Source organism: Caretta caretta, chromosome 13 (genome assembly GCF_965140235.1).
Source record: "Caretta caretta isolate rCarCar2 chromosome 13, rCarCar1.hap1, whole genome shotgun sequence".
Classification (NCBI taxonomy): Eukaryota; Metazoa; Chordata; order Testudines; family Cheloniidae; genus Caretta; species Caretta caretta.
In genome coordinates this window covers 35,014,979-35,040,319 of record NC_134218.1, presented here as the reverse complement: position 1 = coordinate 35,040,319, position 25,341 = coordinate 35,014,979, and the positions used below count along the sequence as shown (strand labels likewise).

General features: G+C 49.2%; 1 protein-coding gene across 1 annotated transcript; it reads left to right on the top strand.

The window, feature by feature from the left end:
- The first annotated feature begins 11,820 nt into the window (after nt 1-11,820).
- On the top strand, nt 11,821-17,760 carry LOC142068836 (uncharacterized). The gene is made up of 2 exons (XM_075118888.1): nt 11,821-15,875; nt 17,259-17,760. The coding sequence occupies exons 1-2, from the start codon at nt 12,566-12,568 to the stop codon at nt 17,294-17,296; spliced, it is 3,348 nt and encodes a 1,115-aa protein (XP_074974989.1). The 5' UTR covers nt 11,821-12,565; the 3' UTR covers nt 17,297-17,760.
- Nucleotides 17,761-25,341: the final 7,581 nt, after the last annotated feature.

Below are 25,341 nucleotides of genomic sequence, written 5' to 3'. Positions count from 1 at the left end.
AGGGCTCCAGCTTTTGCAGGTGAGCTGGGAGCTCCTGCCTTGCAGGCAGAGGCTGAGGGGCTGCATGACTCTAACCCCAGCTCCAGGAGGGTACTAGGGGGACTGGGAGGACTGTGTGAAATGCATCCCAGCCACTTCTGGAGAGGCTGGAAGCAGCTTGGCAGAAGCTCGTCCGTAGCCAGCTAGGAAAAAGCTGCAAGAACACAATGGGAGCAGCGGCTTAGGGACCTGGGGAAGGCCCTGACAAGCAGGGACAGGTAGGGGCGGCCCAGGGAAGCAGCGGGATATTGAAGGGACAATCCTTCACTGCCCAAAACAGGGTCCCTGGGCTGGAGCCTGGAGGAGGGGTCTGTGTTCCCCTAGCACTACCCAGACCCGCGGGAGAAGGGCAGGCTGCCAGGGGCACCAACGACGAGCCCCTGACAGGGGGTGAGGGCCCGGCATCGAGGCCACCAGACATGGGGTTTCCCCATGGTTTGGGCTGGACTCTGGATCACAGCCGCAGCACCCCCAGGTTCTAAGGGGTAATGGGGGGTGAGGTAAAAAGGGGGCTTTGCAGTTTTGCTGGCTTTCGGTACCCCCAGTATAAAAAGGGTTATACTGCCACTGCTCCTGGATGACCCCGAAAGGGGAGAGAGCGACTCGGCCAGAGCAGCAGGTCACAGCCTGGCTGGCGGGTCAGAGGGCTGGAGTGGGGAGAAGCCCTGCGATGCTGTGCCCAGCCACGAGGGGGGGCCTGGATGGGGAGTCTCTTTGCTAAGTTGCTGCTCGCGGCAGGGGGGACCCCGCTGTCAGCCATCATGGGTGGGTGAAACCTTGGAGCCCCAGCCACACTCTGCCAGGAGGAAGCAGGTGGTAGTGAGCCAGGGATGCCTGACTGCAGAGTGATTTATCAGGAAGGAGCAAGACCACAGGGGAAATCCTGGCTGCCAGACTCACTGGTCTAGGCATGTGGCTCTTACAGCCAGCGTGTGAGGTCCCTGATGGATGCAGGTTTTTTGCAAATAGGAACAATTATTGCAAATTGTGGTGAGGAAGAGGCAGGGAGACAAAGACAGAGAGAGGAGCAGAGGGTTGTGGGCAAAGGAGCCCAGGGAGAGAGTGATTTAGAAAGTCCTGGGAGGATGCTACTTTGGGGGTGTCAGACCTGGAGGGGGGTTCAGGATTGGGGTGTCAAGGGGCAATAGGAGTTGTGGTGCATTACAGCATCCTGCTTTTTTGATGGCACCGTCCTCTCAAACGCAACATTTCTCCCCTTTACACAATGCTGTGGGAGTGGCTGATAGATGAGGGATTTGACCCCAGGCCACCTTAAACTACTCAGCTGCCCTGTTATAGGCACCACCCCCTCTTCTTGTCTCTGGTGATCTAAGGGCGGGTATCATGGAGTCAAAGGCTCAGTGCTCTGGAACCACTTTGAGTGAAGTACAGACAGGACTCTGGGGCAGCGGGTCTCCCCTCAGGGCATCTGTCACCAGGGCAAGGAGCCTGCTGAGCTTCAGCATTTCCTGGGTCTGACCTCAGACCATCCAGCCCTCTGGTCACCTTGTGAGCTCCCTGCAGCTGGTCCCCCCTGGATGGGACACTGGGGAAACCTTACAGGACCTCAAAGTGCCCTGGCCCCCAACTTCACAGTCAGCAGTGACTCCCAACCAGTGTGTGACACAGAAGGCTTATTAGTCATCAGGAACAAAGTGTAGAACAGAGCTTGTTAGCACAGAAAGCAGGAACATTTAGCAAAGTCCACCATGGGGGATCCAGAGCCCTGGGCGCCCCCCACCGACTCCCAAAGCAGGAGACTACCCAGTTTCCAGCTTCAGCCACACCCAGCTGCCCTGCCTCCAGGCTTTGTTTCTTTCCCAGGCAAAGAGGTCACCTGGGCTCTTTATTCTCCAACCCGTTCAGCTGACCCCTTGCAGAGAACGGGGCTTGGCTGTCAGTTGCCAGGATACGGAGTGGCAGCCCTTCTCTGCGCCCAGGAAGAGAGGCCGCAGTCACATCGCCCCTATAGGGGTCTCTGCAATGATCACACACCCTTATCCCACCACTAGATACTTGAGTAATAGGGGAAACTGAGGCACACACTCAGTATACAGAGAGAACATTAAGAACATTCCCAGTCTATCACAGTGGATTTCTCATTTCATAGAATCATTGAATCATAGAATATCAGGGTTGGAAGGGACCTCAGGAGGTCATCTAGTCCAACCCCCTGCTCAAAGCAGGACCAATCCCCAACTAAATCATCCAAGCCAGGGCTTTGTCAAGCCTGACCTTAAAAACCTCAAAGGAATGAGATTCCACCACCTCCCTTGCTAACCCATTCCAGTTCACCACCCTTCTAATGAAAAAGTTTTTCCTAATATCCAACCTAAACCTCCCCCACTGCAACTTGAGACCATTACTCCTTCTTCTGCCATCTGCTACCACTGAGAACAGTCTAGATCCATCCTCTTTGGAAGCCCCTTTCAAGTAGTTGAAAGCAGCTATCAAATCCCCCCTCATTCTTCTCTTCCGCAGACTAAACAATCCCAGTTCCCTCAGCCTCACCTCATAAGTCATGTGTTCTAGTCCCCTAATCATTTTGTTGCCCTCCGCTGGATGTTTTCCAATTTTTCCACATCCTTCTTGTAGTGTGGGGCCCAAAACTGGAAACATTACTCCAGATGAGGCCTCACCAATGTCGAATAGAGGGGAATGATCACGTCCCTCGATCTGCTGGCAATGTCCCTATTTATACGGCCCAAAATGCCATTGGCCTTCTTGGCAACAAGGGCACACTGTGGACTCATATCCAGCTTCTCATCCACTGTAACCCCTAGGTCCTTTTCTGCAGAACTGCTGCCTAGCCATTAGGTCCCTAGTCTGTAGCGGTACATGGGATTCTTCCATCCTAAGTGCAGGACTCTGCACTTGTCCTTGTTGAACCTCATCAGATTTCTTTTGGCCCAATCCTCTCATTTGTCTAGGGCCCTCTGTATCCTATCCCTACTCTCCAGCGTATCTACCTCTCCTCCCAGGTTAGCGTCATCTGCAAACTTGCTGAGGGTGCAATCCACACCATCCTCCAGACCATTAATGAAGATATTGAACAAAACCAGCCCCAGGACTGACACTTGGGGCACTCCACTTGATACCGTCTGCCAACTAGACATGGAGCCATTGATCACTACTCGTTGAGCCTGACAATCTAGCCAGCTTTCTATCCACCTTCTAGTCCATTCATCCAGCCCATTTGTGGTGTATCTGGTCAGGGGCTTACACCACTGAGGAGTCCAGTACTGACAATAACTCAGTTTAATGCTTTTTCTCTTGGGGATGGATCAGGGGATGCCCCGCTGCACTTACCCAGCTTTCAGCAATGATTTTGAGCATAGCACAGACCAGGTTCCACCCAGCTCAGTCCCTGACACAAGCCAGTCCCAGTTGCTTCAGGGAAGAAATTCGCCAACGAGAGGAATAATAGGAAAACTTCTTCAGAGACAAAGTTTGCTCCTGACCTTCTTAAATTAGTGACTGCCCAGAAGCATGAAGACTTGTCTGTTGTGTCAGTTCCAAATTTGGGATGAGAGAATCATAGAATCATAGAATCATAGAATATCAGGGTTGGAAGGGACCCCTGAAGGTCATCTAGTCCAACCCCCTGCTCAAAGCAGGACCAATTCCCAGTTAAATCATCCCAGCCAGGGCTTTGTCAAGCCTGACCTTAAAAACCTCTAAGGAAGGAGATTCTACCACCTCCCTAGGTAACGCATTCCAGTGTTTCACCACCCTCTTAGTGAAAAAGTTTTTCCTAATATCCAATCTAAACCTCCCCCACTGCAACTTGAGACCATTACTCCTCATTCTGTCATCTGCTACCATTGAGAACAGTCTAGAGCCGTCCTCTTTGGACCCCCCTTTCAGGTAGTTGAAAGCAGCTATCAAATCCCCCCTCATTCTTCTCTTCTGCAGGCTAAACAATCCCAGCTCCCTCAGCCTCTCCTCATAAGTCATGTGTTCTAGACCCCTAATCATTTTTGTTGCCCTTCGCTGGACTCTCTCCAATTTATCCACATCCTTCTTGTAGTGTGGGGCCCAAAACTGGACACAGTACTCCAGATGAGGCCTCACCAATGTTGAATAGAGGGGAACGATCACGTCCCTCGATCTGCTCGCTATGCCCCTACTTATACATCCCAAAATGCCATTGGCCTTCTTGGCAACAAGGGCACACTGCTGACTCATATCCAGCTTCTCGTCCACTGTCACCCCTAGGTCCTTTTCCGCAGAACTGCTGCCTAGCCATTCGGTCCCTAGTCTGTAGCGGTGCATTGGATTCTTCCATCCTAAGTGCAGGACCCTGCACTTAGAACAAAAGAAGAACAAAAGGTTAGAGCAAGTGAGGCTGGGAAGCAGAAATCCTCATTTCTAACTCAGACCCTGGGAGGGGAGTGGGGTGCAGTGGGTTAAAACAGGGCTGATGAAGACTCAGAACTCCTGGGCTCTTGTCCTAGCTATTGGAGGGTCTAGTGGGTTAGAGCAGGGTCAGTGGTAACAGTCAGGACTCCTTGGTTCTATTCCCAAGCTTTTGGAAAAGGCTGAGATAGGGCTTCAAAGCACAGAGAACCTCCCTGGAAAATGACAACACATTTACAGCATGCGCCTTACGTATTTAGTGGTTCATGATCTCACTATCCCGAATCCCATACAACAAGCCAGTGATTGCTTTCAAGGCATCAGGTTCTGTGGAGTTTAGGCAGCACATAGAATTGCTGAAAAAGGCAAAATTTCCAAAACAATGAAGAGAAGAATGACAGTGGACACACTGAATACACACTACCAGAAAGGTGGAATTGGTGGCTATTTCTTCATTAAAGTACTGGTTTATAGATGCCGACTATCTGGCAGCAGGTACCACAAGATAGGAAAGGGGAAGCTATACTATATAATAGCCACTAGGGCAGAGGTGGGCAAACTATGCCCCAGGGTCCGCATCCAGCCCTTCAGATGTTTTAATCTAGCCCTCGAGCTCCTGGTGGGGAGCAGGGATGGGGGCTTGCCCCATTCCTGCACGTGCCATGGCAACCATGGCCAATGGGAGCTGCAGGGGCAGGGCCTGTGGACAGGGCAGTACACAGAGCTGCCTGGTCACTCCTCCATGTAGGAGCCAGAGTGGGGACATGCTGCTGTTTCCAGGAGCTGCTTGAGGTAAGTGCCACCCAGAGCCTGCACCCCTGAGCCTCTCCCCATGCCCCAACCCCCTGCCCCAGCCCTAATCCCCGTCCCGCCCTCAGAACCCCTTGATCCCAGCCTGGAGCCCCCCTCCCACACCCTGAACTCCTCATTTCTGGCCTCAGCCCAAAGCCCACACCCCCAGATGGAGACCTCAACCCCTCCTACATCCCAACCCCCAATTTTGTGAGCATTCATGGCCTGCAATACAATTTCCATACCCAGATGTGGCCCTCGGGCCAAAAAGTTTTTCCACCCCTGCATTAGGGGCAGCAGAGGGTGGGGAAGGAGCAGCTATGCTATATAATGGGCACTAGGGGGCAGCAGTGGGTGGGGGAGGGGAAGGGATAGTTATACTGTATAATGGACACTAGGGGCAGCAGGAGGTGAGGGATAGAAACATCTGGACAATACGACCAGTGTTTAGAGGCAGTTGAGCAGCCGGGGTCTGTGACTGGTGTGGGAGGGAAAGAGTCAGGTTAGAGGAAGCAGGAGGCTCCCCTGCCTGCCTTCCATGCCCAGGCTTGGCCCTTTATCTTCTCCACATAGAGCAGAGGGAGCTCGTTCCAGCAGGTGATGATGAGTTTCCGGGAAATGGCTATTCTGCTGTAGGAGAATCTTAGTGGGTTGTATCTGCAGGTGGTGGTGGGGAAGAAATTCATGCTCCTTCATAGGCCACCAAAAATGGGTGTCCTGTCCCCAAATCAGATGCTGTTGATGGCTGTGATGGGCATGTCAATGAAGGTGCAGACCAGCTTCCAGTGTATTCCCTGATCCCTCACCATCCCATTGCAGTAGGCACTGGGGTTGGATCTTGGGCTCGGTGAGAAGTCCATGTGGCACTTTTTGAATATGTTGTTCAGACTGACCCAAGGTGTCCCTCTGACCAGAGCCAGAAGGACAAGGGCAGCAGGAGCGCAGGGCAGGGTCCCCTCAGGGCCATGGCCATCTCTGTCACTGGATTGACCAGCACTAGGAGAGGGGGGAGATGGATGGAGAGAGCGCGGGGTGGGGATCTGCCTCCTCCATGGAACCTCCTGGGACCAAGCCAGTCCCATCATCCCCTCCCACCTCACTCTGCTCCCAAAGCTCCTTCCCATTTTATGATCCCTTCCCACCCAGCTCTGCCCCCAGAATCATTCCCATTATTCCAATCCCATTGTGCCCAGTGCAACACGGCTCCCTTCTCTATCCCACTGTTCCCATTCCCCTTCCAGACCCATGGATAGAACCCAGGTATCCTTTGTCTTAGACTCTGACCAAGATGAGCCCCTCTGACCAAGATGAGCCAGGTGCAGTACAGAGCCCAGCTGAGATCAGCCCCCACCTCTTCTAACCCACTATTCCCCATTCCCCACCCAGAGCTGGAGTGTAAATCCAGGAGTCCTGACTCCCCTCCTCTCTTCTGTAACCACGGATCATGCTGCCTCCCAGAAACAAACCCTGCAGTTGCAGCCCCATGTGACACTGGGCTTTCCTCACTCCTGGCTGGTGGAAACTCCTGCAGCTCACTCAAGTCTTTCTTCCTTCGCTTTCATTGCAGCAATGGATCCCAGCCTCTGAGCTGAACCTCACCCTTATCTTCCTGCCGGTCTTGGAGCGGGTTGTATAGAATGAAGCCACACTCAGATGGAGGAGTGGGAAGAGAAATCATTTTGCCACAACAGCTGGCAATTAAAAGTAATGGCCCAGCGGGCTGGGTGTGGGTGGGGAGCAAACAGCACATGTCCTGCTAGAGACCTGGGCTGCACAGAAATATCTAAGGTGGCACCTTCCCAGCAAGTGAAGGTGGGATTGTAGCGTGAGTAGGCAGAGCTGTGCCAGCTTTCATCTACCCAGTGTGGATAACAATAGCAGGTGGCACAGACTTCATCCTGGGGTAGCTGCCCCAGTATCAGTCCGCCAGGGACCCTGGGTACGTACTCTGGTTACCAGCCTGTGCTGTAGTCCAGTGCAGCATGTCCCCACCGCTGTTGTTACCCATGCTAGGTAGATTAACGCCAGCATAAGAATGCCCAGCCATGGAGCAATCACACTTTTGTTTGAGCTGTAGATGTACCCTGAGTCCTGACCCACCGGAACCTTCCTAATCCAGTCCTAACCTAGAAACTCATAGTTCTGCCAATTCCCCCCCAATCTGGACCCACAACCCCTGCTATCCCAGCCCTGGGCTCTGTGACAGTCAATGAGCTGGAATACATGGGCCCAAAGAGTCAACAGTGTAATGTGAAACTGTTGCTGCCCAAGACTAAACATTGTTAACGAGATAACTGGCTCTGTGGATGAGGGGAAAGCGGTGGACGAGTTGTTCCTTGACTTTAGCAAAGCTTTTGACATGGTCTCCCCACAGTATTCTTGCCAGTAAGTTAAAGAAGTATGGGCTGGATGAATGGACTATAAGGTGGATAGAAAGCTGGCTAGATTGTGGAGCTCAACGGGTCGTGATCAATGACTCCATGTCTGGTTGGCAGCCGGTATCAAGTGGAGTGCCCCAAGGGTCGGTCCTTGGGCCGGTTTTGTTCAATATCTTCATTAATGATCTGGAGGATGGTGTGGATTGCACTCTCAGCAAGTTTGCAGATGACACTAACCTGGGAGGAGAGGTAGATACGCTGGAGGGTAGGGATAGGATACAGAGAGCCCTAGACAAATTAGAGGATTGGGCCAAAAGAAATCAGATGAGGTTCAACAAGGACAAGTGCAGAGTCCTGCACTTAGGATGGAAGAATCCCATGCACCACTACAGACTAGGGACCTAATGGCTTGGCAGCAGTTCTGCAGAAAAGGACCTAGGGGTTACAGTGGACAAGAAGCTGGATATGAGTCAACAGTATGCCCTTGTTGCCAAGAAGGCCAATGGCATTTTGGGCCGTATAAGTAGGGGCATTGCCAGCAGATCGAGGGATGTGATCATTCCCCTCTATTCGACATTGGTGAGGCCTCATCTGGAGTACTGTGTCCAGTTTTGGGCCCCACACTACAAGAAGGATGTGGAAAAATTGGAAAGTGTCCAGCGGAGGGCAACAAAAATGATTAGTTTCAGAGTAACAGCCGTGTTAGTCTGTATTCGCAAAAAGAAAAGGAGTACTTGTGGCACCTTAGAGACTAACCAATTTATTTGAGCATAAGCTTTCGTGAGCTACAGCTCACTTCACCGGATGCATACTGTGGAAAGTGTAGAAGATCTTTTTATACACACAAAGCATGAAAAAATATCTCCCCCCACCCACTCTCCTGCTGGTAATAGCTTATCTAAAGTGATCACTCTCCTTACAATGTGTATGATAATCAAGTTGAGCCATTTCCAGCACAAATCCAGGTTTTCTCCCCCCCCCCCACACACAAACCCACTCTTCTGTTGGTAATAGCTTATCTAAAGTGATCACTCTCCTTACAATGTGTATGATAATCAAGGTGGGCCATTTCCAGCACAAATCCAGGGTTTAACAAGAACGTCTGAGGAGGGGGGGGGGGGAGGAAAAAACAAGGGGAAATAGGTTACCTTGCATAATGACTTAGCCACTCTCAATCTCTATTCAAGCCTAAGTTAATTGTATCCAATTTGCAAATGAATTCCAATTCAACAGTCTCTCGCTGGAGTCTGGTTTTGAAGTTTTTTTGTTGTAATATAGCAACTTTCATGTCTGTAATCGCGTGACCAGAGAGATTGAAGTGTTCTCCGACTGGTTTATGAATGTTATAATTCTTGACATCTGTTTTGTGTCCATTTATTCTTTTTGTAGATCCTTAATAATGTATTGGAGGGGTTTTAGTTGGGGGCTGAAGGTGACGGCTAGTGGCGTTCTGTTATTTTATACCTAACAAAGAAAATAACAGAACGCCACTAGCCGTCACCTTCAGCCCTCAACTAAAACCCCTCCAACGCATTATTAAGGATCTACAATCTATCCTGAAGGATGACCCAACACTCTCACAAATCTTGGGAGACAGGCCAGTCCTTGCCTACAGACAGCCCCCCCAACCTGAAGCAAATACTCACCAGCAACCACATACCACACAACAGAACCACTAACCCAGGAACCTATCCTTGCAACAAAGCCCGTTGCCAACTGTGCCCACATATCTATTCAGGGGACACCATCACAGGGCCTAATAACATCAGTCACACTATCAGAGGCTCGTTCACCTGCACATCCACCAATGTGGTATATGCCACCATGTGCCAGCAATGGCCCTCTGCCATGTACATTGGTCAAACTGGACAGTCTCTATGTAAAAGAATAACACTGGTTGACACCCATACCGATAAGAAAGTTAGTGAAACACTATGATTTGCTAAAAGTTATCTACAATAAGGGGGGTAGATGTGCATGCATAAAGAGAAAGAGGATTTTAACTAATGTAGGGGAGGGGTGGGCTGCTTTATGAATAAATCTGTGACGCGACGGAACTGTCCATAAAAACCTATGAGTTTTACTTAGAGGCTGGCTTGTTCTCTTTGGAGATGGGCTGCTCTCTATTGTTGTGTGCACTCTTCAATAAAGAGCTTTGTGTTTGGACCTTGCTGGTGTTGCCTGTCTCTCTCCGGTCAGACAACGAACCGTGCCGTCTGGGGTTCGAGTCCTCGACATTAGGAAAAACTTTTTCACTAGGAGGGTGGTGAAACACTGGAATGCGTTACCTAGGGAGGTGGTGGAATCTCCTTCCTTAGACATTTTAAGGTCAGGCTTGACAAAGCCCTGGCTGGGATGATTTGGTTGGGGATTGGTCCTGCTTTGAGCAGGGGGTTGGACTAGATGACCTCCTGAGTTCCCTTCCAACCCTGATATTCTATGATTCTAAGGTTCATGTTTTGGTATCCAGAGCCCTCGGCCTGCTCAGTCTCATGGCAAACACACCATTAACAATCCTTTTCACTTTTCATAAAAAATATAGAAAAGAAGGAAAAACCACTTCAATGTTTTATTAAGTGTACAGAAAACTTGGACAAACAGCTCAACCCTTTGAACTGTAAATTATTCAGGCTTTTATTTTAACTACATCCCTTGCTCCCTTTCCTTGTAGTTGGGGAAGGTTTCAGAAGGAAGCCATCTCAGTGTGACAGTCTCATAAATGCTATAAAAGATGGTAATAACTGTCCTTTGGGGACAAAGAGAAGCAGTTAATTGTGACAGGCTGGAGCTGTCATTGTTGTTACAGTCCGATACTCTTTCCTTGAAGACAAAACACGACAGACACACACAAAAGAGGGGAAAGAGAAGAACGGCAAAGAGACAAAATGACGCTTCTGTCTCTGGTATGATTCTCCCTCGCAGTCTCAGAGATGAAGAAACACAGGCCTGGCCCACAGTTTTATGAGCCGCTCCTGAAGGGGAGTGATGGGTGGAATGGCCCAGCCCTTATTATTTTGTTCACCAGTTAGGCCTTATTTCCCACACACCGATTTTGGTCCTTTGATTTCCAGCTACTCACTTCTCCTATTGTGGCCACGAAGATCATTGCCATGAGCATCCTTAGCTGGAGAATTGATGGAGCCACCAAACTGGAGATGAGGCCACCAGATGTTATTACTATGCAAACGGAGAGCCTTAAAAAGGTTTCTGAACTAACTAATTTCCTAGTTTTGCCCAGCAAGTCCCTATTACAATCCTGCACTTCTTCCATTTAAATTTATCAACTCATCTTCTCCCTTTTGGTGGGGATTTGGGACCGGAGCAGGTAGGCTGGGAATCAGGACTCCTGGGTGCCTTCTCCTGTTCTGGCAGGGGAGTGTGGTCTAGTGTGTCAGAGCAGTGAGGCTAGGAGTCAGGACTCGTGGGTTCTATTCCTGACTCTCAGAGGGGGTGACTGTAGTGCTTTGAGCAAGGGGAACTGGGAGCCAGACTCCTGGGTTCTTTCTCCATTGCCACAGTTGGCTGTGCATTGAGGGCTGTGCATTAAGGGCAGTGTCATAAATATAAAGGGAAGGGTAAACCCCTTTGAAATCCCTCCTGGCCAGGGGAAAGCTCCTCTCACCTGTAAAGGGTTAAGAAGCTAAAGGTAACCTCGCTGGCACCTGACCAAAATGACCAATGAGGAGACAAGATACTTTCAAAAGCTGGGAGGAGGGAGACAAACAAAGGGTTTGTGTCTGTCTGTGTGCTGCTCTTGCCAGAGACAGAACAGGAATGGAGTCTTAGAACTTTTAGTAAGTAATCTAGCTAGGTATGTGTTAGATTATGATTTCTTTAAATGGCTGAGAAAAGAATTGTGCTGAATAGAATAACTATTTCTGTCTGTGTGTCTTTTTTGTAACTTAAGGTTTTGCCTAGAGGGGTTCTCTATGTTTTGAATCTAATTACCCTGTAAGATATCTACCATCCTGATTTTACAGGGGGGATTTCTTTATTTCTATTTACGTCTATTTTTTATTAAAAGTCTTCTGGTAAAAACTGAATGCTTTTTCATTGTTCTCAGATCCAAGGGTTTGGGTCTGTGGTCACCTATGCAAATTGGTGAGGCTTTTTATCCAACATTTCCCAGGAAAGGGGGGGTGCAAGTGTTGGGAGGATTGTTCATTGTTCTTAAGATCCAAGGGTCTGGGTCTGTAGTCACCTAGGCAACTTGGTGAGGCTTTTTACCAAACCTTGTCCAGGAAGTGGGGTGCAAGGTTTTGGGAAGTATTTTGGGGGGACAGACGCGTCCAAACAGCTCTTCCCCAGTAACCAGTAATTGTTTGGTGGTGGTAGCGGCCATTCCAAGGATAACGGGTGTAATATTTTGTACCTTGGGGAAGTTTTGACCTAAGCTGGTAAAGATAAGCTTAGGAGGTTTTTCATGCAGGTCCCCACATCTGTACCCTAGAGTTCAGAGTGGGGGAGGAACCTTGACATGGTGGCACAGTGGTGGGATTAACCTGAAATCATTTGAGATCCAGTTGAGATTTTTTGAACTAGAAATACAGAGTTTAAAAAGGAAATTTTTTTTTCTTTGGAAAGAAAGTCCAGAAAGCAGCTTTGAAACTTTGGCCAAGCAGAGACAAAAGGGGATTATCTTGTGAATTGCAGGTTTTTTTGCCTGGAGGCAGGGTACTTAACTCCTGCAGGGAAATTCACAGTCCTCCAACCCATTGTTTTTTTTTTTTCTTTTCTTCCTAAAAGTAAATAGGGGGTGTGTGTTCTACCCATTTGCTTTTTCTTTGGGCTGGGTAAGCAGGTTTCCAAGCAGTTGGAGGTTTTTTGCTTTAATTTGGGCCCAGAGCAGAGACAAGGGAATTGTCTTTTTCTGTAGGCTGACAATCACTATCAGAGAATAGGTATTCTATTGCAGCACAGCAAAATTTTACAGCCAAGTTTTGTTTGTTTATTTCTAAACCTCGGGTGTAAAGTTAGTTAAAAACAGAGAGATTAGAATGACCAAATCCTCAGCTCGACTACAGCTGGAATTAGCCAAATTTCAGGCTGAGGAAAGACAAAGGGAACATGAAAGACAGATAGAACTCATGCAGCTGAAGAAGGAACAAGAAAGGGAGGCAGCGAGAGAAGCAGAACAACACCAAGCAGCTGCTCACAGGAGAGCTATGGAAGCGAGGGACAAAGAACTGGAGGAGAAGGAAAAAGAGAGGAAGTATGTGGAGGAGATGGAGAAGATAAAGGCCCAGCAGAATATACCAACAAACCCTAGCAATCCTTCTCCAGGTACCACTTCCCATCCCAGAAAGTTCCCCACCTACAAGGCAGGCGATGATACTGAGGCCTTCCTAGAAAACTTCGAAAGGGCCTGCCTTGGGTACAACATCTCTACTGACCAATACATGGTAGAGCTGAGGCCGCAGCTCAGTGGACCCTTAGCTGAGGTGGCAGCTGAAATGCCTAAAGAACACATGAACAAGTATGAACTGTTTAAATCCAAGGCAAGAGTCAGAATGGGGATAACACCCGAGCAGTCTCGTCGGAGGTTCAGAGCCCTAAGGTGGAAACCAGACATGTCATTTACCCGACATGCCTACCACATTGTGAAACATTGGGATGCCTGGATATCAGGAGCAAGTGTTGAATCTCCAGTAAATTTGCCCTTCCTAATGCAAATGGAACAATTCTTAGAGGGTGTTCCTGAGGAAATAGAAAGATACATCCTAGATGGGAAACCCAAAACTGTAATCGAGGCAGGAGAGATTGGAGCCAGATGGGTGGAGGTGGCAGAGAAGAAGAAAACTGGTCGCAGTTGGAGCGGAGACCAGAAGGGACCACCCCAGACCACACCTTATTACCGGGGGCCGCCCAAAGCCCCACCTACCTCCCAAAGAACCCTCCAGACCCCTTATCGTCCCACCACCCCGTTCTCCAGCAACCCTCCTCGCCCCAGTGACCCGTCAGCTGGACGATGTTTTAAGTGTAACGAGCTGGGGCATGTAAAGGCCAACTGCCCCAAGAACCCCAACAGATTACAGTTCATTGCACCGGAATCACACCAGAGGTCCACAGGCCCAGATACCTCCCAGATACCCTTGGAGCGGAGGGAAACTGTGAGTGTGGGCGGGAAGAAGGTCACCGCGTGGAGGGACACCGGAGCACAAGTGTCAGCTATCCATGCTTCCTTAGTGGACCCCAATTTAATCAACCCAGAGATCCAAGTGACGATTCAACCCTTCAAGTCCAACTCTTTCAATTTGCCTACAGCCAAGTTGCCTGTCCAGTACAAGGGCTGGTCAGGAATGTGGACTTTTGCAGTCTATGATGATTATCCCATCCCCATGCTGTTGGGGGAAGACTTGGCCAATCATGTGAAGCAGGCCAAGAGGGTGGGAATGGTCACCCGCAGCCAGGCTAAACAAGCCGTGAGGCCTAGCTCTGTTCCGGAAACTTCTATCAGGACCCAGTCAGAGGTGATGGACCTGGACCCCAGGCCAATGTCTGCAACAGCAGTAGTGGATCCAGTCCCAGAGACCCAGACGGAACCAGTCCCAGAACCGGAACCAGCCGAACAACCAACACCAGACCCCGTGTCAGCACTGAATCCAGTACTTGCAACCTCAACAACAGAGGGCCCCACCGAACCTGAACTGGCAGCAGCCGATAACCCGACCCAAGAGGCTCAGCCGGAGCCTGAATCCCAACATAGTGCACCAGCGGAGAGCGGTTCACAGTCAACAGAAACAGCTCCATCCCCTATATCGCTTCCAGAGGGACCAAGCCTAAGTCCACAATCCCATGAGGAACTGATGTCTCCAGCATCAAGGGTACAGTTCCAGACCGAACAGGAAGCAGATGAAAGCCTCCAGAGAGCTTGGACGGCGGCACGGAGCAACCCACCGCCTCTCAGCTCTTCTAATCGATCCAGGTTTGTTGTAGAAAGAGGACTTTTATACAAGGAAACTCTTTCTGGTGGACACCAGGAAGACTGGCATCCTCAGAGACAGTTGGTAGTTCCAACTAAATACCGGGCCAAGCTCTTGAGCTTAGCCCATGATCACCCTAGTGGCCATGCTGGGGTGAACAGGACCAAAGACCGGTTGGGGGGGTCATTCCACTGGGAGGGAATGGGCAAGGATGTTTCTACCTATGTCCAGTCTTGTGAGGTGTGCCAAAGAGTGGGAAAACCCCAAGACCAGGTCAAAGCCCCTCTCCAGCCACTCCCCATCATTGAAGTTCCATTTCAGCGAGTAGCTGTGGATATTCTGGGTCCTTTTCCGAAAAAGACACCCAGAGGAAAGCAGTACATACTGACTTTCATGGATTTTGCCACCCGATGGCCGGAAGCAGTAGCTCTGAGCAACACCAGGGCTATAAGTGTGTGCCAGGCACTAGCAGACATTTTTGCCAGGGTAGGTTGGCCCTCCGACATCCTCACAGATGCAGGGACTAATTTCCTGGCAGGAACTATGAAAAACCTTTGGGAAGCTCATGGGGTAAATCACTTGGTTGCCACTCCTTACCACCATCAAACAAATGGCATGGTGGAGAAGTTTAATGGAACTTTGGGGGCCATGATACGTAAATTTGTAAATGAGCACTCCAATGATTGGGACCTAGTGTTGCAGCAGTTGCTCTTTGCCTACAGAGCTGTACCACATCCCAGTTTAGGGTTTTCCCCATTTGAACTTGTATATGGCCGTGAGGTTAAGGGGCCATTGCAGTTGGTGAAGCAGCAATGGGAGGGATTTACACCTTCTCCAGGAACTAACATTCTGGACTTTGTAACCAACCTACAAAACAGCCTCCGAACCTCTTTAGCCCTTGCTAGAGAAAACTTACAGGATGCTCAAAAAGAGCAAAAAGCCTGGTATGATAAACATGCCAGAGAGTGTTCCTTCAAAGTAGGAGACCAGGTCATGGTCTTAAGGGCGCTCCAGGCCCATAAAATGGAAGCATCGTGGGAAGGGCCATTCACGGTCCAGGAGCGCCTGGGAGCTGTTAATTATCTCATAGCATTCCCCACCTCCAACCGGAAGCCTAAGGTGTACCATATTAATTCTCTAAAGCCCTTTTATTCCAGAGAATTAAAGGTTTGTCAGTTTACAGCCCAGGGAGGAGACGACGCTGAGTGGCCTGAAGGTGTTTACTACGAAGGGAAATGTGCTGGTGGTGTGGAAGAGGTGAACCTCTCCATGACCCTTGGGCGTATGCAGCGACAGCAGATCCAGGAGCTGTGCACTAGCTACGCGCCAACGTTCTCAGCCACCCCAGGACTGACTGAACGGGCATACCACTCCATTGACACAGGTAATGCTCACCCAATTAGGGTCCAACCTTACCGGGTGTCTCCTCAAGCTAAAACTGCTATAGAACGGGAGATCCAGGATATGTTACAGATGGGTGTAATCCGCCCCTCTGAAAGTGCATGGGCATCTCCAGTGGTTCTAGTTCCCAAACCAGATGGGGAAATACGTTTTTGCGTGGACTACCGTAAGCTAAATGCTGTAACTCGCCCAGACAACTATCCCATGCCACGCACAGATGAACTATTAGAGAAACTGGGACGGGCCCAGTTCATCTCTACCTTGGACTTAACCAAGGGGTACTGGCAGGTACCGCTAGACGAATCTGCCAAGGAAAGGTCAGCCTTCATCACACATCTCGGGCTGTATGAATTTAATGTACTCCCTTTCGGGCTGCGAAATGCACCCGCCACTTTCCAAAGACTTGTAGATGGTCTCCTAGCGGGATTAGGAGAATATGCAGTCGCCTACCTTGACGATGTGGCCATATTTTCGGATTCCTGGGCAGACCACCTGGAACATCTACAAAAAGTCCTTGAGCGCATAAGGGAGGCAGGACTAACTGTTAAGGCTAAGAAGTGTCAAATAGGCCTAAACAGAGTGACTTACCTTGGACACCAGGTGGGTCAAGGAACTATCAGCCCCCTACAGGCCAAAGTGGATGCTATCCAAAAGTGGCCTGTCCCAAAGTCAAAGAAACAGGTTCAATCCTTCTTAGGCTTGGCCGGTTATTACAGACGATTTGTACCGCACTACCGCCAAATCGCTGCCCCGCTGACAGACCTAACCAAAAAGAAACAGCCAAATGCTGTTCAGTGGACCGGAAAGTGTCAGAAGGCCTTTAACAAGCTTAAAGCGACACTCATGTCTGACCCTGTACTAAGGGCCCCAGACTTTGACAAACCGTTCCTAGTAACCACAGATGCATCCGAGCGTGGTGTGGGAGCAGTTTTAATGCAGAAAGGACCTGATCAAGAATTCCACCCTGTAGTGTTTCTCAGCAAAAAACTGTCTGAGAGGGAAAGCAACTGGTCAGTCACTGAAAAAGAATGTTATGCCATTGGCTACGCTCTGGAAAAGCTACGCCCATATGTTTGGGGACGGCGTTTCCACCTGCAAACTGACCATGCTGCACTAAAGTGGCTTCACACCGTCAAAGAAACTAACAAAAAACTTCTTCGGTGGAGTTTAGCTCTCCAAGATTTTGATTTCGACATCCAACACATCTCAGGAGCTTCTAACAAAGTGGCTGATGCACTCTCCCGTGAAAGTTTCCCAGAGTCAACTGGTTAAAATCGTCCTTGAGATGTGGAAAATATTGTTAGTCTTTATGTACTTGGTAGTATATTTAGAGATGCATGTGTCTTATTAACTCTGTTTTTCCTAGAGCTCCAGGAAGAAATCCCAGCCAGTGTTTCACCCTAGCTGAGATTTGGGGGGCGTGTCATAAATATAAAGGGAAGGGTAAACCCCTTTGAAATCCCTCCTGGCCAGGGGAAAGCTCCTCTCACCTGTAAAGGGTTAAGAAGCTAAAGGTAACCTCGCTGGCACCTGACCAAAATGACCAATGAGGAGACAAGATACTTTCAAAAGCTGGGAGGAGGGAGACAAACAAAGGGTTTGTGTCTGTCTGTGTGCTGCTCTTGCCAGAGACAGAACAGGAATGGAGTCTTAGAACTTTTAGTAAGTAATCTAGCTAGGTATGTGTTAGATTATGATTTCTTTAAATGGCTGAGAAAAGAATTGTGCTGAATAGAATAACTATTTCTGTCTGTGTGTCTTTTTTGTAACTTAAGGTTTTGCCTAGAGGGGTTCTCTATGTTTTGAATCTAATTACCCTGTAAGATATCTACCATCCTGATTTTACAGGGGGGATTTCTTTATTTCTATTTACGTCTATTTTTTATTAAAAGTCTTCTGGTAAAAACTGAATGCTTTTTCATTGTTCTCAGATCCAAGGGTTTGGGTCTGTGGTCACCTATGCAAATTGGTGAGGCTTTTTATCCAACATTTCCCAGGAAAGGGGGGGTGCAAGTGTTGGGAGGATTGTTCATTGTTCTTAAGATCCAAGGGTCTGGGTCTGTAGTCACCTAGGCAACTTGGTGAGGCTTTTTACCAAACCTTGTCCAGGAAGTGGGGTGCAAGGTTTTGGGAAGTATTTTGGGGGGACAGACGCGTCCAAACAGCTCTTCCCCAGTAACCAGTAATTGTTTGGTGGTGGTAGCGGCCATTCCAAGGATAACGGGTGTAATATTTTGTACCTTGGGGAAGTTTTGACCTAAGCTGGTAAAGATAAGCTTAGGAGGTTTTTCATGCAGGTCCCCACATCTGTACCCTAGAGTTCAGAGTGGGGGAGGAACCTTGACAGGCAGCTTGAAGGGTCCCTCCAGAATACTGTCAAGCACTAAACACATGGGCTGGATCCAGCTGACTTCAGAGTGAAGGGGTAGTATTGTGCTAGATTATCTCAGTGGGTTCATCCCTGGCCTTATAAACAATGTGTTATGAGTTCAAATCTCCCTAGGGCTTTGAGAAACCATTTCTTCCATACTGTCTTCAGACCAATGGCTAGCAGTGGTACGGGAGAAATCTGCTCAGTGCTAGGGTATGCTTTATTGTCCACATGAGGTTGGATCCAGCTCTCAAGTGTCATACACAGAGTCCTCTTGAGCTGAGCTCCCTTCGTCAAGGTCGATGGGACATTCGGAGGTAGAAGAAAGATGATATTGGACCAAAGTTCTTCAAACTCTGTCAACCTCAGGGGAATTGTAGATACTCAACAAACCCCTCTTTAGGTACCAAATGCTAACTGTTTCATTGATAGCAATATAATTTCACAGATAGGAAAAATAAGAAAAATGCTACCTGAGAACTTATTAGAGTTAGGTTTAAGGATATGTGCTTTGTGTTTTTTGACATGTGATGTCAACAGAGTGTGTTTTGACTGTTAGAAAGACGTACCTTTTTGAAACGTATCAACTACTGTCACTAAATAATTATTGTCTGACCCCCTCAGAATTTCCCACAACTGTGAAAATTAAAACTGAAAAATTGCTTACAAATAAATATTGATATTATCTTCCTGCAGGACACACTCCATCTGCTCCTGCCTTGCAGGGCTGCATAGAGCTGGGGCAGGGTCTCTCTGGCTTTGAGTCTCCAGCCAATACTCCAGGAGAAGACCAAATCTTGGCAGTGGGGACTCTGGAGTCCAATTGCCCAGGCCCTGAAACTAGTGCAGGTTCTCTGGAGTTTCCCCATGATCCCAGAGTCCCACTCTAGCTTTGGGTCTGTAGTGAGGTGGAGTGGTCTCCCATTGAGCCAGAGGAAGAGGGATCCCTCTCTGAACTCAGGTGGGAGGAGCCAGGCTGTGCTCGCCCCTCCCACTGGAAGTCAGGAGGTGGGACAAAAAGTGTAAAGGACAGGTTCTGGAGCTCAGTTGTGCTGCAGCCGCTGGAGGAGACAGATGCCTCCTGCCCACTCCCAAGCCAGAAGACCATAGCAGAGCCTGGCCGAGCTGAGGACTGGCCAGAGCTGCTGGAGTTGCCTGCTGACCAAAGCTCTGAGGAGTCACTGGGACTGCTGCTGGCCTTCTACCCCAAGGAAATTGAGGACCCCCATGGAACCCAGTACACCCTGAGGTGTGGTAGGAAGTGGACCAAGAACAGTTGACCTCAGTCTGACTGCATTGCTACCAGAAATCTGGTCAGCATATTGCGGCTGGATTCCCTGCTGACCCAGTGGTGGAACACTCTGCCACTGTCAGGATTCTGCGCTGGGACCCGGTGGAGTCGGGTGGGCCCTGGTCCCCCTACCCCCTGCCACCTCACTCCGGGGTGGCAGCATCCCCGCTCTAGGCCAAGATTCCTGCTTTTGTTGGAGGAATTTTGTTCCTTTTGTTGCTCTGTCCTGATTTCAGGTCAGAGCCATAGACTGTTTGTTGCCCAGCCCTAACTGAGGGCCTGGGCTTAGAAACTCTTTTTGCAGCTCTCCCTTGACTGCAGGCTGGAGTCATAGATTGGTTGGTGCCTCAGTGTCCCTGGAGGACCTGGGGCCCAGAGACTTATTTGTGGATTGGCCCAGACTGTGGGCCAGAGCCATAGACTGTTCAGCGCTGTGCTAATTCCCTAACTGTGGGCTATGTCCAGTGACATAGAATCATAGAATCATAGAATATCAGGGTTGGAATGGACTTCAGGAGGTCACCTAGTCCAAACCCCTGCTCAAAGTAGGACCAATCCCCAATTAAATCATCCCAGCCAGGGCTTTGTCAAGCCTGACCTTAAAAACTTCTAAGGAAGGAGATTCCACCACCTCCCTAGGTAACGCATTCAAGTGTTTCACCACCCTCCTAGTGAAAAAGTTTTTCCTAATATCCAACCTAAACCTCCCCCACTGCAACTTGAGACCATTACTCCTTGTCCTGTCCTCTTCTACCACTGAGAATAGTCTAGAACCATTCTCTCTGGAACCACCTCTCAGGTAGTTGAAAGCAGCTATCAAATCCCCCCTCATTCTTCTCTTCTGCAGACTAAACAATCCCAGTTCCCTCAGCCTCTCCTCATAAGTCATGTGTTCCAGACCCCTAATCATTTTTGTTGCCCTTCGTTGGACTCTCTCCAATTTATCCACATCCTTCTTGTAGTGTGGGGCCCAAAACTGGACACAGTACTCCAGATGAGGCCTCACCAATGTCAAATAGAGGGGAATGATCACGTCCCTCGATCTGCTCGTTATGCCCCTTCTTATACATCCCCAAATGCCATTGGCTTTCTTGGCAACAAGGGCACACTGCTGACTCATATCCAGCTTCTCGTCCACTGTCACCCCTAGGCCCTTTTCCGCAGAACTGCTGCCTAGCCATTCGGTCCCTAGTCTGTAGCGGTGCATTGGGTTCTTCTGTCCTAAGTGCAGGACCCTGCACTTATCCTTATTGAACCTCATCAGATTTCTTTTGGCCCAATCCTCTCATTTGTCTAGGTCCCTCTGTATCCTATCCCTGACCTCCAGCGTATCTACCACTCCTCCTAGTTTAGAATCATCCGCAAATGCAATCCACACCATCCTCCAGATCATTTATGAAGATATTGAACAAAACCAGCCCCAGGACCGATCCCTGGGGCACTCCACTTGACACCGGCTGCCAACTAGACATGGAGCCATTGATCACTACCTGTTGAGCCCGACAATCTAGCCAACTTTCTACCCACCTTATAGTGCATTAATCCAGCCCATACTTCTTTAACTTGCTGACAAGAATACTGTGGGAGACCGTGTCAAAAGCTTTGCTAAAGTCAACAAACAATACATCCACTGCTTTCCCTTCATCCACAGAACCAGTAATCTCATCATAAAAGGCGATTAGATTAGTCAGGCATGATCTTCCCTTGGTGAATCCATGCTGACTGTTCCTGATCACTTTCCTCTCATGTAAGTGCTTCAGGATTGATTCTTTGAGGACCTGCTCCATGATTTTTCCAGGGACTGAGGTGAAGCTGACTGGCCTGTAGTTCCCAGGATCCTCCTTCTTCTTTTTTTTAAAGATTGGCACTACATTAGCCTTTTTCCAGTCATCCGGGACTTCTCCCATTCGCCACAAGTTTTCAAAGATAATGGCCAATGGCTCTGCAATCACAGCCGCCAATTACTTTAGCACTCTCGGATGCAATTTGTCCAGCCCCATGGACTTGTGCACGTCCAGCTTTTCTAAATAGTCCCTAACCACTTCTTTCTCCACAGAGGGCTGGCCATCTCTTCCCCATGTTGTGATGCCCAGCGCAGCAGTCTGGGAGCTGACCTTGTTAGTGAAGACAGAGGCAAAAAAAGCATTGAGTACATTAGCTTTTTCCACATCCTCTGTCACTAGGTTGCCTCCCTCATTCAGTAAGGGGCCCACACTTTCCTTGGCTTTCTTCTTGTTGCCAACATACCTGAAGAAACCCTTCTTGTTACTCTTGACATCTCTTGCTAGCTGCAGCTCCAGGTGCGATTTGGCCCTCCTGATTTCATTCCTACATGCCCGAGCAATATTTTTATACTCTTCTCTGGTCATATGTCCAACCTTCCACTTCTTGTAAGCTTCTTTTTTATGTTTAAGATCCGCTAGGATTTCACCGTTAAGCCAAGCTGGTCACCTGCCATATTTACTGTTCTTTCGACTCATCGGGATGGTTTGTCCCTGTAACCTCAACAGGGATTCCTTGAAATACAGCCAGCTCTCCTGGACTCCTTTTCCCTTCATGTTAGTCCCCCAGGGGATCCTACCCATCCGTTCCCTGAGGGAGTCAAAGTCAGCTTTCCTGAAGTCCAGGGTCTGTACCCTGCTGCTTACCTTTCTTCCCGGTGTCAGGACCCTGAACTCAACCAACTCATGGTCACTGCCTCCCAGATTCCCATCCACTTTTGCTTCCCTCACTAATTCTTCCCGGTTTGTGAGCAGCAGGTCAAGAAAAGCTCCCCCCATAGTTGGCTCCTCTAGCACTTGCGCCAGGAAATTGTCCCCTACGCTTTCCAAAAACTTCCTGGATTGTCTATGCACCGCTGTATTGCTCTCCCAGAAGATATCAGGAAAATTAAAGTCACCCATGAGAACCAGGGCATGCGATCTAGTAGCTTCTGCGAGTTGCCGGAAGAAAGCCTCATCCACCTCATCCCTCTGGTCCGGTGGTCTATAGCAGACTCCCACCATTATATCACTCTTGTTGCTCACACTTCTAAACTTAATCCAGAGACACTCAGGTTTTTCTGCAGTTTTGTACCGGAGCTCTGAGCAGTCATACTGCTCCCTTACATACAGTGCTACTCCCCCACCTTTTCTGCCCTGCTTGTCCTTCCTGAACAGTTTATAACCATCCATGACAGTACTCCAGTCATGTGAGTTATCCCACCAAGTCTCTGTTATTCCAGTCACGTCATAATTCCTTGACATCACCAGGACCTCCAGTTCTCCCTGCTTGTTTCCAAGACTTTGTGCATTTGTATATAAGTACTTGAGATAACCTGTTGATCGCCCCTCATTCTCAGTATGAGGCAGGAGCCCTCCCCTCACAGACATTCCTGCCTGTGCTTCCTCCCGGTATCCCGCTTTCCCACTTACCTCAGGGCTTTGGTCTCCTTCCCCCGGTGAAACTAGTTTAAAGCCCTCCTCACTAGGTTAGCCAGCCTGCTCGCAAAGATGCTCTTCCCTCTCTTCATAAGATGGAGCCCGTCTCTGCCCAGCACTCCTTCATGGAACACCATCCCATGGTCAAAGAATCCAAAGCCTTCTCTCCGACACCACCTGTGTAGCCATTCATTGACTTCCACGATTCGACGGTCCCTACCCAGGCCTTTTCCTTCCACGGGGAGGATGGACGAGAAGACCACTTGTGTCTCAAACTCCTTTATCCTTCTTCCCAGAGCCACGTAGTCCGCAGTGATCCGCTCAAGGTCATTCTTGGCAGTATCATTTGTGCCCACGTGGAGAAGCAGGAAGGGGTAGCGATCCAAGGGCTTGATGAGTCTCGGCAGTCTCTACATCACATCGTGAATCTTAGCCCCTGGCAAGCAGCAGACTTCTCGGTTTTCCCGGTCAGGGTGGCAGATAGATGACTCAGTCCCCCGGAGTAGAGAGTCCCCGACCACCACCATCCGCCTCCTTCTCTTGGGAGTGGTGGTCGTGGAACCCCCAATCTCAGCACAGTGCATCTCATGCCTTCCAACCAGCGGAGTCTCCTTCTGCTTTCTCGCCCCAGACATATCATGTGGTCCACTCTCCGCAATGGTACCTGTGGAGAGAACATGAAAGCGGTTAGTTACCTGTGTCTGCATTGCTGGAACCCGGACATTCCCCCTTCTTCTTCTGGAGGTCACATGTTGCCAAGCTTCTTCACTGGCCTCTTGGCTCCGCTGTGCAACCTGCTCTAAATCTTTAGAGCTTTGTGCCCGTAGAAGCATATCCTGACTTTTGTCCAGAAAATCCTCAGATTCTCGTATGCAAAGCAGGGTCCAGACCTTCAAAATCTTGCTCCAGACCTTCAAAATCTTCTCTTCCAGTATGGAGACCAGCTTGCACTTTGTACAGACAAAGTCGCTTCTGTCCTGTGGAAGAAAGACAAACATGGCACATCAAGTGCAGGTCACAACAGCTGAACCCCCCCCTTCCATATCACCTTCCTACTATGAGCTTCCTCAGAGAAGTTGGCAACATGTAAGCCTCACTGGGCTCACTCCAGGCAAACTCCCAAGCAAACTCCTGCTGTGTGCTGCTCTGCTGTTCCCCGCTGCTCAGCTGGTTCGCCCCCGCTCAGCTGGTTCACGAAACTCTGGCTATTTTTAAACAGCCAGGCTTCCCTGACAGAAACAAACACACATAGTGAGGTGGAGTGGCCTCCACTGACCCGGAGGGAGAGGGACCACCACTAACCCACTACAGGGACTCTCTGGTTTCTTATTTCCCTCTTCAGGGACACTGTAAGCAAGTAACATACAGACCCTGCGAGGGAATTTCCAACACACACACTTTACCTGTAGGGGAATCACGAGAGACAGAGCTACATAAAAACAACAAAACCTGCCCCGAAACCCCTCCCTATAGTGCTCTCACCCCTCTGAGGGCCCTTTGGGGTTTGTACTGTTGTTTCAGGAGTCCCTGGTCCTTTCTCCACCTATTTCCTCCAACTCAGCCTTCAGATTCTACTCAGGGTCTTTCTCTCTCCCTCTAGCTTGTTCACGGCTGGTGATCAAGACATTCTGCTTCTCAGAGAACATCAGAGCATGTCCCTTTTTAATAGCACCTTATAACATCTCTGTCTTTGTTCCTTCTTTTGTGCTGGGGATTTTCCATTGCTTCAACCCACCCACCCCAATGCTACAGACAACCTGGGAGAACCAGCTTGCTTTAGCTTATAGCTTCATAGAATCCAAGGCCAGCTGGGACCATTGAGATCATCTGGTCTGGCCTATTGAATACCACAGGCCAGAGAACCTCTCCAAAGAAATTCATAGAATCATAGAAGATTAGGGTTGAAAGAGACCTCAGGAGGTCATCTAGTCCAACCCCCTGCTCAAAGCAGGACCAACCCCAACTAAATCATCCCAGCCAGCGCTTTGTGAAGCTGGGCCTTAAAAACCTCTAAGGATGGAGATTCCACCACCTCCCTAGGTAACCCATTCCAGTGCCTTCTACCCCAAAGAAATTGAGGACCCCCATGGAACCCAGTGCACCCTGAGGGTTGGTAGGAAGTGGCCCAGGGATAGCTGACCCCAGTCTGACTGCATTGCTTTCAGAAACCCGGTCAGCATGTTGAGCTGGAGAAGAGTTCAATTTCTTGAGCAGATCTTTTAGAAATACTTCAAATCTTGATTTCAGAATCGCCATGATGGTGAATCTACCACAATCCTTGGTAACTTGTTCCAGTGGTTAATTACCCTCATTGTTAAAAATTGTTGCCTTATTTGCTCTATAAATGGCTTATTCGTCTAACTTCAAC

Bases quoted from the DNA above. Each gene is read 5' to 3' on its own strand.
- LOC142068836 (XM_075118888.1), top strand. From the start codon at position 12,566: ATGACCAAATCCTCAGCTCGACTACAGCTGGAATTAGCCAAATTTCAG. The intron at 15,876-17,258 runs GTAATGCTCACC...TGTTTTTCCTAG, and splicing joins ATACCACTCCATTGACACAG to AGCTCCAGGAAGAAATCCCA.